Raw genomic sequence first — 14,841 nt, forward strand, 5'->3', positions numbered from 1 at the left:
TATAAGGTGCATCGAGAAAAAAATCCAACATTGGCATTTTATGAAAGGTCATGCTATTTCTTGGTTCAACAATTGTTAATTGAAATTATGAGAAAGACTGTTGTCCTTATTGTAACTTGGACTTGGGAATCCAGCTTGGGTATTCACGGATGCAAAGCAAATTCTTCCTGACTCTGATTCTGGAACTAGAAATAGTGAAGAGAAAGTGATGGATAGTAACAGGCAGCTAAACCCATTGGAGAACAAAAACTGCTTCTAATTTTACCCTATTCAGGGAGATAGTGACGTTCTATGGGTAAACCTGCTGAAGCATGAATAACAGGGTGCAACTGTGTGATTAGATACATGTTTGGATAGCTAGCAAAGCCCTTAGATTTTTAGTTAAGTTGCTACAAAGTTTACATTTTTACCTAGCAATGAGAATGATTCACTGGTGTTTTAAGTGAATATGCATGAAAAAGAATGACTGTTCCCTCAAAGTGAGATCACTTGGATCTACATCAAAGGTGACCCCAAAACCACTGTGATTCTAAAGGTTCGATTAATTTTCTATTAATATCTAACAGCCTTATATTTAAAAAAATCAGTGGTTTTTAGCATCACGCAGTTTCATATTCTTCCTGTTGAAAATGGAATTGATGGTATGACTTAGCTAATTTCTGCTACAAGTGGTTGCAATGCTGCAATTGTCAGTTAGGGCTAGAGGTTTGCCGGCAGGCATACAGAGGGAGGATTTATTTCCTTCTGAGCAATGTGATGTGACAGCTGGCTGCCTGGAGTTGACTGATAGATTAACGACGCACCTTACCTTGAGAGTTGGCTGGTTGTAGGCCTCTAAGTTCTTGTCATCGAGGTATTCTGAATATGAATGTTCAAATCTTCAAAGTCAGCGTGAAAGTTGCCAATGAAAATGAGCATTTCAGTCCCATGGCGCTAAATCTCAGACATGACCTTTGTCACCTTCGGGTATGCTATTAGTCAGAACAAGTCTAAAGGCCTCATCTCCATGTTAGGGAGAGGAAGGATTGCATAAGAAGTGAGAACGCGGGAGCTGTCGTTATGAGGGTTACCTGTCCTCTGCCAGTCTAGTCCAGTCACTCAACCATATATCGAGTACAGCCAGCCACCTGCAATGCCACAGCTAGCAGGCGTGACAGTGGAGAAGAATGTTCTAAAATAATCCACGTGCTGGTGATGGAAACAAGAATTGTGATAGCTTATATGATACAATAAAAAAACATTATTCAGTGGAAGGACAATTAGTATGGTTTGGGACTTGGGTAGAAACGGGAAACCAAGAAGAAGAAATACTAACAAATAAACAAAATGCCAGCAAGTGGGATGACTTGTGTGTAAAAATATCTACTCACATGCCTGATGACCTGAGTTCAGTTCCTAAGACCCACATACAAGAGAAGTGAGAACGGCTGCTTGCAAGCTTCCTAAGACCTCCCCACAAGAAGCTTGACACACAGATACATTTTAAAAAAGGGATGAATATAATACAAATTCACTGATTCTTGAATTTTTATGTTAAAAAGCAAGAGCAAAACATAAAGTATTCTGCTGCATATTATCCAATGAAGATGCTTCTTTTCTTATCATGGAATATATTTACAATTGCACATCTATATGTAATTTATCAGTGTACTAAACATACATTTGTAAAAAACAAGAATAATAGGTAAACTTTAATAAGTCTATATTTAATATTAACATTAATAACAGTAAATTAACTTATTCTAGGTGAAAAATATTGCCAAGTTCTGTCAAAGGAAAATAAATTAATATGGAGACTTTTGATGTGTGTTTTTAAATTCATCATGAATTTAAAACTAATTTTCTTTTAACGAAATGGAAATTTTTTGAAAAATTCATGTGAGCTCTCCTTCCATAAATATTTTAACCTCTTTCTGAGATAAAGACTTGGGCCATGAAGGTTAATGCTTTTTCGCTGTATTGTTGCATTAAAAGACTTGTGTGTATGGATAGTCAAGATTACTAGGAGTGCTAGAGAGAAGTAATTAAAGGTAGATGCTGGATGATGTCAAAGAAGCTTTGACTCTTTGCACAGGTCCTTGAGTAGCATCTCTAAGATGCCATCCCCAGGAGGCGTGTTTGTAGCAAACTATCCAAGGAGAAAAGGGGTGACAGAGTGTGATAACCTATTCATTTCCTTTTAAAGAAATTGGTCAAGGATGAAAGACGGGATAAGGAGAGGAAAGTGAAGCCCTCTTGATCAGAAAACGTCCTATCTAAAGTTAAAGCGCACATAAAAAGAACATGATGATGGTGCTCATAGCAACACAAAAGTGAGACTCAGAAGCTATTTGGCTTTGATCGGTTCCAAATTGCACACATTGTTCTTTTTCTGTACAATGGCTGCTCTTGAGGGGGGGATTAAGACAGGCTTTACCACTTCACTGGTGTGGTAGAGAGGTTTTCTATAGGTCAGAATCCTTTGTGTCTCGTGATTTCTTTCTTCAGTTCATAAGGAAAAAGAACAAAATATCATGATGGATGCTAAGTTCTTCTAGTCCAGCTAATTGGTATCTGAATCTGTATCTTTTGAGAAGTTGAATATTCCAGCACTCATTAAAACCTACCTACCACAGCTAATGTCAGGCCCGTATCTCTGCACAATGACAGGGGGATGCAGTTAAGACGCATTACCTACATACTCTTCTTTTTACACAGAATAACAAGTGCTACATTTTAGTTCAACAGCTATAATAAAATGCAAATTCTTTTACACATTCACAGCCCATATTCAAATGAACATCCCATTAAAACCCAACCTCAGCTCATTATATTTAGCTTGTGAGTGATGTTTCTTAAATGCAGATATTCCTAATGACTATAATGCACTTGCAACCACATTTCAAAGGATGGCTTATTCCACAATGGCGACTCCTATCATCCCTGTAAGATAGAAGACAACTGTACAGAGATAGTATGGAAAAGACTGACATGCTCAAGCAATTTCAACCTTTAGCTAAATATATAATGACATTTAAAATCAATTAAGGTGGTAGCATGCAATATCTTCATGTACTAATGATGGATCTAAGAATCAATTATGAGGTTGAGTCATGGATAAATTTTGAAATGGAAGGTATAATAGTCCATAATCTTCCCCATCTCATGAACAGGCTTAGGCTCATCATAGAACTTAAATTCTTCATCTTTTGTTTGCCTTAATCCCTTTTCTTGGCCGTTACTCACAACTATTTTTCCTACCCCATCAACCTATTAGCAATAGATGTTGGTACTGCAAGCTTCTAAAACCTGGACATTATGAGGATCCTTGTGTTTTATGTTTTATTTATATTCAGGCTCTTTGTTAAGATTTTTTTTTTTACTTTTACAATTGTTAAAGACAACTTTTGATCATCTAGTCAGCTATTCTCAAAGTCCTTGACCATTCTTGATGAGCAACGAAAATATTTTAAATGTTCAATGAATTTGTATGTTTTTAAAAAAAGGTCTAGATTTTGGCTCTTTCTGATTGTGTTCATTTCAAAATGACAAAACTCCACATGCATCATTGTGGTTCTTCTTCTTCTTCTTCTTCTTCTTCTTCTTCTTCTTCTTCTTCTTCTTCTTCTTCTTCTTCTTCTTCTTCTTCTTCATCATCATCTTCTTCTTCCTCCCCCTCCCCCTCCCCCCCTCCTCCTCCTCCTCCTCCTTCTCCTCCTCCTCGTCCTCCTCCTTCTTCTTCTTCCTTCTTCTTGTTTTGATTTTGTTTTGTTTGGTTGTTATTTTTCACTTAGTTTTTTTTTTGTCTTGAGATAATACTACTTTGTTACTAAGTGCTACAGTGGTGGCGTTTACTTATAAATAGAGAATGCATTCCTTAAATTATGTATGTGTATATGTATAAAAGAATATATATATTCCTTGAAAATACATTTGGAATTTTGGAGTTTCAGAGGTATGGCTGTATCATAATCTGTTTAGTCCTAGGTACTTGTATTTATTGAAATGTAGTTTCTCTGAGACAGAAAAGCCAGCCTTGCATTTGTGAAACATAGCACACCTGTAGAATGCTGCATGAATTCTAAGTTAGCTCCTTTATATCTGACAGTGACACAATGGAATCCCACTAGAAAACAAAGTTAAAAGTTAACAATGGGGGCAGGAAAACTTAGTAAATAAACCTTATCAGACAAATAACTTTTAGTTGCAGGAATGTAATTTCAGAAACCATTTAATAACTGTTGTAACAAAAGGTTATATTACAAAGGTTTTTGTTAAATCACACACATACACACACAATTAACTCTAATTCCTGCTGAAGACTGAGTAGTTATAATACTGGTCACATTAATTCTTTCTTTCCATGTGTGCTAGATTTCTGATACTGGCACTTATACTTGTGTGGCTACTAGTTCCAGTGGGGAGACTTCCTGGAGTGCAGTGCTGGATGTAACAGGTGAGTTCTTAATGAGAGCAATATTTAAATAACAATGTAATGGTGGATCAATATTTCACATGCATTGAATGTAAATCTAAGTCACATTTAATATAGATTATGAATTCGCACATTAGTTGGCACATAACATGGTGTCTGGGGAATTTCATGCATTGCACCTCAAAACCTTGTTGCTTGGTTTTTTCTGAAATGCCAGTGATTATGCTGATTATGCATAAAAGGGATGACTACATTTATTACCACGTAGGAAAAACAGCTAATAGCTTACCACCGTCTGATTTATGAAGATGAATTGCACACTGTCAAGTCAATTTCTTTAATGTTTCCTTTTTTTGAGCCTTATTGTCTGCTTACAAAATGAGGAACGAACTTTTCTCTGTCTGTTGCCTACAGAATCTGGAGCAACAATCAGTAAAAATTATGATATAAATGACCTCCCAGGGCCACCATCCAAACCTCAGGTCACTGATGTTTCTAAGAACAGTGTCACCTTATCCTGGCAACCAGGTACACCTGGAGTTCTTCCAGCAAGCGCATACATCATTGAGGCTTTCAGGTAGGAGCCGAATCCTATTTCATTTTTCCATTAGATTTTAGTCTTAGCTACTAGATCTCCCAATCTCTCCTGAGACAACCTGATACTTTATGTTAAGCGCAAAGTCATTTAGAATGGCCACTTACTTTTGACTATTCAGAATTAGACATAAAGCTTTCACTTATAAGTTAATAACAAGATGAAAAGTAAAATTCATTGTCTATTGCTACATTTATAAAGAGGTATTTTGTAACGTAAGTGCTCCATCTTTTTTCCTTGTATTCATACTGCAATACATTTTCTTTTGACTATACCTTCTCATCACCTATTTTTGTACTCTCTCAGACACATTCTCATGTTTTAAATTTTTTATACGTACATACATATATATGAGCATGTGTGTGTTTCATATATACATATGTATATGTATGTATAGGCTCCATACTTGAGGGAGAACACACAGACTATTTTCCTCAGTTTGGGTAATCTTGCTTAACAATATACTTTCCACATTCATCCATTTTCTGATGAATTCATAATCTTATTTTTCTTCATAGCCGAGTGAAACATCATGTATATATGTATCACACAGAAACATTAGACCCAGACAGAATCCACAATAACTAGACATATACACTGATTAAAGATATTCAGTATATGTTGGCACACTTGGTTTGGGAATATTTATTCCTAATAATTAGAGCATGTACTATAATTATATCTGTTTCTGTGTTCTTGAATAAATCTATTAGATATTCAAGCAAGAAATTGAAAAGCATGTTAAGAAATCAGTTCCATGTGCTTATAGTTGTTGAATGAAAAGATATTTATTTCAATGTGCTATATGAAAACCTCATCATGAGTCCTGAGGTGTACTTCATAAATCATTGAATTTTATTACATTCTTGATCTAAACATGATTAATAACAAATGGGAAATGTATATGTTATAGGTTTACATTCAGTTTCATTGTGCTTTTCTTTGATGTTTCAGTTTGAAAAACAGCCAGTTTGCTTAATCAGCATTCAGACAAATAATCACTTATTGCGTAAAGTTTTTTACACCATATTTAAGTTAATAATAGCTACATGCTTTCAAATTTTAAAATAATAATTTTCATTACTCTGAATGGTTGACATTTAACCACTTTTGATGCTAAAAATCATAAACCTCTAAAAGCCCATGCTTTAAAATTATTTTTAGCAAAATTGCATTTGACCTTAGGTACAGCTTTCTAAATTAGCATCCACTTTAGCCAGTTGTAGAAGGGTCCACACAGAGAATCTGAGATACTTCATCATTTAGAGATGAGAGATCACAATACTATGTAATGTAAATTTCTATTAAAAATGTAACCAAGGGGAAAATATTCATTACATGCTTCCTCTCTTCTTTTACAGATATGTAGTTTTAGAAGGCTCTATTATAAAATTGCATGCGGAATTGATGCAAATGAAAACACACCTTGTTACAGGAAAATGTATTGGCATAAATTACTCTGTAGCCCATTTATTCTTTCTACAGGTTAATTCTTTGCAAGGTATATACATATGCATTTATGAGGACCATATTTATTGTATAAACTCGATGTTGTGATTTTGGCTCTGTTACTTATACAGATATTCATTTAGTGGGCTGCTGTGCATTTGGCAAGGGCTGTCCCATCTCTTGGGCTGAGTTTAATTTTGTTGTGCATGGCACATCGTTAGGTGGCCTCGGCTTTGTTGTGGAATAAACTGAACTCATCCAAATGTTTCATTATTGGGCTGAACACTTCAAGTGGTGTGCGTTTGTGTCCGTCTGTCTAATTTTTCAGCCATCGACCTTTGTCATTGACACTCCACGCCATTTAATATTGTTAAATTGTTTCTGTTAAATCAGTTTCTGTTCTTATTTCAGCCAATCGGTGAGCAATAGTTGGCAGACAGTGGCAAACCATATTAAGACAACTCTCTACACAGTAAGAGGGCTGAGGCCCAACACAATCTACTTGTTCATGGTCAGAGCAATCAACCCCCAAGGTCTCAGTGATCCAAGCCCTATGTCTGATCCTGTACGCACACAAGGTAATTTTGGCAGCTGTGAAAAATGACTGGCTTTAGTAGGGCGTATCAACTTAAAAGTAGAGCATTGCATGAACAAAGCAAACGTGTAAATTCTGACTGTACATGATTCTCTGGATCTTGTCCATGGAGGAAAATGTTTTAAGTTCGCCTTGCTATGATGAATACTTTCAGAGCACTAAAGCTAGTTGTAAGAGAAACAAACAAATAGTTATGTACTTGTGTAGTAAATGAGAATCTCTGAATGAAAAGAAAGTTTCCTCTTCTCTATTACACAAAAGAAAAATAATAAACCCTTTAAAAATATAAACCAAGACATGATTATCAGAATTATTTTTTATGTGTTTCATTCCTCAACCTACCCTGAAAAGTGGATCTCCCATTGTGGATTTTAATTAGGAGTACCAATGACCGGTGACTCTGTTAGAGACACACTTTCAGGCTTAAATCTTAAGATGAGAAGAAGTCAGAGCCTTGAGTTGGGTTACCATGGCTTCTACATTGTACAGTACTGACATTCAACAACCACTACTGTGTGTGTGTGTGTGTGTGTGTGTACATACATGCATATATATATATGTGTGTGTGTGTGTGTGTGTGTGTGTGTTTATTTCAAGAGATATTTATTTCAGAAAAGAATAAATAAGCATTTCTTCTTGGCATAGGTAATTTTTCTGATTAATGTACCACCATCAAATAGACTATTAAGATGAATAGAAATTTTCATCACCTCCTTTTCTTTAACCTGTCCTTTACTACAAGCAGGAGTGGGGGAGCACTCAGAAGTCATGACACAGAAGTCACAGTTGTGCAGGTTTAATGCAGAATGCTATATTATCCTTTCCTTCCCTACTAGTAATAAAAGGAGTGGTACAATAGAAAATGGGGCCTTCATTGTTTGTTACAATCTACTCCCCACAGGGTTCTAGAGAAAGGGTTAATTATTTCTTATTTGTAAGAGCTTTTGAAAAAGATATAATTCAAGTAGTATTTGTACGCTATGAAAGGCACCATGCAGCCATAAAATATTATTATAATTACAATGTAGTTCAGGGGTAGAGACTAGTGTGCCATTATCACAGAGAAGGGTGCGGTAAAGGAATGAAGTCAAATAAAGTCTCCGCATGATGAGAATGTGGCTGACATGATGACAGGTGAGGGAGGAAGGGATGGTACTATCCTTTTGTTCTCTCCGCCATAGTGTTCTTAATTTTCCATGATGATGAAGGGTATGTAGGTAAAGAACCCGTCTCCAGGGAGAGAGAAAGCACAACAAAGACTTTGAAGACCTGAAAGTCGCTACTTTTTACCTCATCCCTGTGCGACCGCTTTTAATGTGTCTGGAATGAGGGAGTTGATTAAATGACTGAGTGTGAAATGGAAGTGATACATGATTTTTTTTAAGTCAAGAAATTTTAGATTGCATATTAGCTATACCTGTGGGGATAGCAGGCATTGTGTGAACAGCTGCAGTTCGAGGTAGAGAAAGAGCAAGGCTGGGAAGACCTCCTGTATGATGTAGTCCCACACACCTCCATGATCCCAAGTAGCTATACCAGTCATGAAATCTTGACACAGAATAAAGCTCTCAGTGAAAAGGTCAATAGAGATTAATTGATTAATAAATTGTGTGTGTGTTTGTGTTTGTGTGTGTGTGTGTGTGTGTGTGTGTGTGTGTGAGAGAGAGAGAGAGAGAGAGAGAGAGAGAGAGAGAGAGAGAGAGAGAGAAAGAGAGAGAGAGAGAGACAGAGACAGAGACAGAAACAGAGACAGATCTGGCTTGTTCCATCTGAGAAACTTCCCATATCAGAAGATATATTCTTGTAAAAGATATTTCCTATGAGAACTTATCTGTTGTATCTGAATGTCAGATTTATTTGTGACATTGTCACACATTCAGCTATTTGGCAATCTACAAAGCACTTCATTTCAAAGAACACATTGGCTTTTGAGGTCTGAGTTTTCAATTCCTTTAATAACAACTTACTTTGAAAATTGTTTACCTCATTAAACCTCCTAAATACTTGTAGGTAAATATCATATTAGGATGTATATACATCAGCAAAGGTTGATAGTATTCAGATAAAGGAACATATTGCTCTAAATCAACTCACATTTTACTTTGTTGTTTACGTTGAGGATGGAAAAAGTAGAAATGAAAGAAAATTACATTATGTGGTTTCAAATAATTTACAACCTGGTTAAAGTTGTCACAGTCAAGTTACAGCTAAGATACAGACCTCTCACTTCTGTAAGAATGTTGCATTACAAACTGAAGAAAGAGCAGAAGAAATTAATTTAAAAAAAGATTTAGAATTGGATATTTTTCTTTAAATCAAATAGTTTGGGTGAATCTTTACCTTGACATGGAAAAGTGTTGGTTAAAGAGCTCTATTAACATAGGTGTAGCATTTTTATAAAAACAAGACAAAACAAAAAAAAACTTTAATTTTCAATTTAAGATAGTTCTTATCTTACAACTTGGAAAATACTTCAGTACCTCATCATCTACATAGCAACAATCTTTCTAGAGAAGAAGTAGGGTACAGTCTCTAGTCTAACTCAGAATCTAATGATCTGCTGCTTCTATGTGGAGATGAGTTACAAAGAATCTCACATAGAAAGTTTTGATGAGGATAATTATAACAAATTGTGCCATGCCGCACCACCATGGAATCCATATATACGCATGCACTTATTTTTATATACATAATGTGTTTATATTTATGTGCCAACATGTTTTATATCGTGACATGTCTAAATCCACCTGGCAATTAGTTCTACATTGGGTTATATCAATTGCACAGGAAGTTACTATGAATTTTGAAATTAGGAGTGGTTTTCTTCTCTAACTACAGATATCAGCCCACCAGCACAAGGAGTGGACCACAGACAGGTACAGAAGGAATTAGGAGATGTCATTGTCCGTCTCCACAATCCAGTTGTCCTGACACCTACAACTGTTCAAGTCACATGGACGGTAAGTTTTTATAGATTATATTAGGATTCATGTATAGCAACAAAATCTATTTGGAATTTTTGTAGGCTAAAAAGGGCAAAAAAAAAAAAACACCTAAAACTAAATCTAAAATGCTTATCATTTCAATTCAAGGTAACTGATGAAAAGAGTAAAATATGTAATAGGTAAAACTGAACAGTAATACGTGAAAAGTAAGTTGTAATAGAAGTATAACCTTCCTGTTCTGAGTTCTAAAAGACTTAACTAATCAGATTGGCTAAGATTAAAAACTCAGGAGACAGCAGGTGTTGGTGAGGATGTGGAGAGAGAGGAACAGTCCTCCACTACTGGTGGGGTTGAAAATTGGTACAACCACTCTGGAAATCAGTCTGGCGGTTCCTCAGAAAACTGGGCATGTCACTTCCGGAGGATCCTGCTATACCACTCCTGGGCATATACTCAGAGGATTCCCCAGCATGTAATAAGGATACGTGCTCCACTATGTTCATAGCAGCCCTATTTATAATAGCCAGAAACTGGAAAGAACCCAGATGTCCCTCAACGGAGGAATGGATGCAAAAACTGTGGTATATATACACAATGGAGTACTATTCAGTCATTAGAAACAATGAATTCATGAAATTCTTAGACAAATGGATGGAGTTGGAGAACATCATACTAAGTGAGGTAACCCAGTCTCAAAAGATCAGTCATGGTATGCACTCACTGATAAGTGGATATTAGCCTAGAAAATTGGAATACCCAAACATAATCCACACATCAATTGATGTCCAAGAACAACGGAGGAGTGGCCCCTGGTTCTGAAACGACTCAGTGTAGCAGTATAGGGCAATACCAGAACAGGGAAGTGGGAAGGGGTAGGTGAGGGAACAGGGGGAGGGAAGAGGGCTTATGGGACTTTCGGAGAGTGGGAAGCCAGAAAAGGGGAAATCATTTGAAATGTAAATAAAAAATATATCGAGAAAAAGACTTAACTAAGCTGCAGTAAATGTGCTAAAGTTATAGGTTCAAGTGAATACTTTTAGCATGATGAGTATTCTGAGATGATCAACAAAATAAAAATTTAGAAGGATAAAAATCATCTCGGAATGAAACCCTGTGTCCATTCATAACCACTCCCTCCTGAATCCATCCTCATTTTACACCACCCAATAGATGCCATGTTGCTAAGGTTTCTTCACCTTGAGTGCTCCTGTGTAGGGAATCAGAGCAATCATTTTTTAATCTGGCTTCATTCATGCAGAAAAATGTTTCTCAGTTGCATTCATGTTACAGTAGGCATCAGCATGTAATTTTTTGCAGTGCACACATATAAAATCTACTAGTCTACCCTTTCCATGTGAAGTAGTCATAAATAATTGTTTTTGGAGATTCCATATATGCTCCAAAAACAAAATTTACTTGGTAAATTTTGAAATTGTTCATTTTTTTTGGCTACAATTCATAATATTTCCACAACTATTTGTGGGTAATTTTCATTGTGGACATTTGCATTATCTTTGTTATATTCCTAAGGATTTTTCCTAGTGTGTTAACTTGACAATAGTATTTTGTTGAACTTGTTAGATGCTTTCTAAATGTTCATCTAGTCTAGCAAAAACAGTCATGTTGTGCTGACTTGTCTCTTCCAAATATTTTCCAATTTCTCTCCCACTGATCAACTGTTAACATTTTCTATGTTTTAGGTTATAAGCATTCTCTTGATTCATTGTTATGATTCCAACTTTCATTTTTTAATTAGTTTTTAAGATATATTTAACTGTATGTAGCTGTGGTAGTTGTTTTGGAAGTAACTAAATACATTTTAAAACTATACTAATTCTTCTGTCTTGGTATTCAGGCCATGGTACAGAAAGAGTTCTATCACACTTTATTTATATCAACTCTTTCAATTAAACTGGTTGAGTATCGATTTTTATCAATAAATTGGGGAAATTATATGAGGTATATAAGACAATACAAACTACTGTTTGGGTTCTCTCCCAGTATTAATTATGTTGCACACATATAGTTCAAAGGCAGTTTTTCAGACATTGCAGCCTTTGAGGGACATTGTATGTAGACGCACAAATCCTCTTGAGAAATATGACCCATGATAAATGCTATAACATGTTAACATGCACCACAAAAACAACCCAGTTAAAGAGGTATTTAAGAATATTAGACACCAAGATAATAACAAAAGACTCTCCCTCATAGCATGAGTTTGATATACACCTAGATTGAGGACTATGAAAGCATATATCTAAGAACAGGAACCATTAAAACCATACTTAATACAATTTATTTTGTCAAATGATACTGTTTTATAGAAGAACATGAATATAGACAGGTTGTGTACTTAATTATTCCACTCACATTATTTTATTTTTGGGTGTGATAGAATGTGAGGCACAGAATATTTTAGTTCTGTTTAGTGTTAAGACAATCTGAAGTGACTCACAAAGGCCTCCACTTGTCAATCAGGAAATGTACATGACTTGTGTACTGAGAAACAAAAGCAAAAAAACAGAAACAAAAACATTCACCTCCTAAACTTTAGTAAACTTTACCCAACAAGATTAAAGTTGAAGCCAAATACCTATCACTGGCTACTTGCCAAAAATGACTGTTAATCTAAAGAGGGTAGATAACAACCAATTGTGAAAACTTATACAGAGAGAGTAGCAAAATTTGCTTTTTATAAAAAAAGAAAATGATGATTTTATGATGGGGTAGAAATACTTACAGACTTAGGACCAGGACACTTGGCCTGCAAAGAGTGTTTTTTCAAAGTCAACTTTAGACCCCAGCTAATACAAAGATAATGCATTTAGCAACTGGCTCACCCAAGAAAGCGTGGATATCCTATTCAGGTAGAGGCTTCTATTCTCTTATATTTTTGTAAATGAAACTGTAGACAATGAACACAGCTCTTGACAGTACAAAAAAAAAAAACATTCATTTAGAAGCTCCCTCTCCCTTCTTTTTTATTATGTCATTTTCTTAAAACAAAGATGCCCTGTAAATGTATATTTAAATGCCTTGTAAATGTTCATCTCCACACTACAGACTACAGGGTACGTTTACGTAAATGTCTAATTTCACTCGTGGCAGTCCATTGACTTCTTTTTTATCTGAAGAAAATAATCACCACTAAGCTCAAGACGTTAAACAGGTAAAGGCAAAAGTCAGGTCAGGCTTCAGGACTGGAAGACTGGAGTTTTAGGTCTTTCTACTTAGTCCTTAGGACAGAAGCACTATTAATGTATCACAATTACTTTCTTTTTTTTTTAACTTAGGGATTTAAACCCCAGGAATTTGTGACTAGAGCTTGATTAAAGTAACAACTAAAAGAACAACCATCTTCTACTCTGCTTATTCAAAAAATTAGCAACCAACATGAGACTAACTTGGAAGTCATCAGTTGTCGGGATGAACTAGCATGGGGTGGTGTGGAGCCTCTACTTGCCCAGTGTTCTTTAGGTTTTAAGGTCAAATTTCAGCAAATTCCTCTCTGCATTCACCTGTGATAACATTTCCCTCCCCGAAGCAGTGCCTCCCAACCGCACAAAGATTAAGTTAAACTCTTGTTATTAAGTAGGCCATTACCATCCACTGGTTGATGGCAGTGTTCAGTGGAGTGAACGAGAAATGCTGTGTAGTAAACATTAGCTTCATAAAGTACCTAAAACACTTAATTAATGAAATCCAAACATGGATAAAACCAATTTGCCCTGATTTACAGACTCCCTTCATCTCCAAACAGCTGCTTAATGTTCTTCTTAGAAACACAGCTTGCTTCTTTCAGTATTAACAAGCTATTATTGTGAGTTATGCCGTTCTTTTGGTATATAAATTCACTTAAAGGGAACTCAGACAAGTTTATAAAATGTAAGCTTAATGTTGTTTTAACATATGTGGCAAGGATTGTTTTTTTAAACCCCGTCAGTTTTGATGAAATGCGATTCCCTTTGATTCTCATGAATTTAGGTTTTGTTCTTTGGTTGCCTAATTTTATGTCAGAGCAACCTCTGCTTTTCAAAAATCACATCAGTTTGTTAGAGTCACAAATTGGTAGCATGACTGAGCATTCTAAGATCGGGCAGGAGCCTCCTTGTTAGACCTTATTTTTTATTGATACAGCCTCATAATAAATGCCTCTAATTCCTGAGAATCTTTGTGGGTGAAATCTGTCAAATGGAAAAGGAATTTCTAATTTTTGAGACTCATCTATCAACCTAAGATTTGCTTGTAAGACACACATGTGTACTCAAGAATGCTTTTAGCAGGGGCATTCTATAGAGAGAAAAAAAATTCCTTTGTTCTATTCATTTGAAGTTTTGAAGGTTTTTCATTTCTTCATGAAAATACTAATGCAATCTATTATTCATCAATTGGTAGCTATCTCTCAAAAAGATGTAATACTACAACTGAACAAGTAAGATTGCAGATTGCTATATAAAGGAAAAGCCTTTTGTTTATAGCATGCAGATAATTGAATTCTTCAAGCCCTAGTAAAAACTCATATTCTTTATTTATTTTTCCACAACTGCCTTGAAATGAGGTCATTTCATTTATTTTTCACTAAATTTTGCACATTGACAGTGAAATGGCTGCCTTCAGCCTTCTCAACATATGGCTACTTAGCTGTAGTCTGGGGTATTGATTGAAGAAGAAGTTTATGTTCAAATCATGCATTGATGAAACAAGGCAAACCAGTAAAATTATTTGATGGCCATTTTGTTATTACTGCTAAAACCTAAAGGCCATTTCTTTCTGTAACTGAAGGAAACATAAAATCTCTAAAATGAGCAGCAGCAGAGATAGAGTCTTCAAACCCCTGGCA

General features: G+C 35.6%; 1 protein-coding gene across 5 annotated transcripts in view; it reads left to right on the top strand.

Moving 5' to 3' along the window:
* The window catches only part of Robo2 (roundabout guidance receptor 2), a 506,393-nt gene that overhangs the window by 422,052 nt on the left and 69,500 nt on the right, over positions 1 to 14,841 (top strand). For all 5 annotated transcript variants that reach the window (XM_052158220.1, XM_052158221.1, XM_052158222.1 and 2 more), the window contains exons 11-14: positions 4,354 to 4,435; positions 4,829 to 4,991; positions 6,870 to 7,036; positions 9,892 to 10,013. In XM_052158220.1, the coding sequence (XP_052014180.1) occupies positions 4,354 to 4,435; positions 4,829 to 4,991; positions 6,870 to 7,036; positions 9,892 to 10,013 (534 nt within the window). The remainder of the gene's footprint in view (positions 1 to 4,353; positions 4,436 to 4,828; positions 4,992 to 6,869; positions 7,037 to 9,891; positions 10,014 to 14,841) is intronic.

Source organism: Apodemus sylvaticus, chromosome 15 (genome assembly GCF_947179515.1).
Source record: "Apodemus sylvaticus chromosome 15, mApoSyl1.1, whole genome shotgun sequence".
NCBI lineage: Eukaryota > Metazoa > Chordata > Mammalia > Rodentia > Muridae > Apodemus > Apodemus sylvaticus.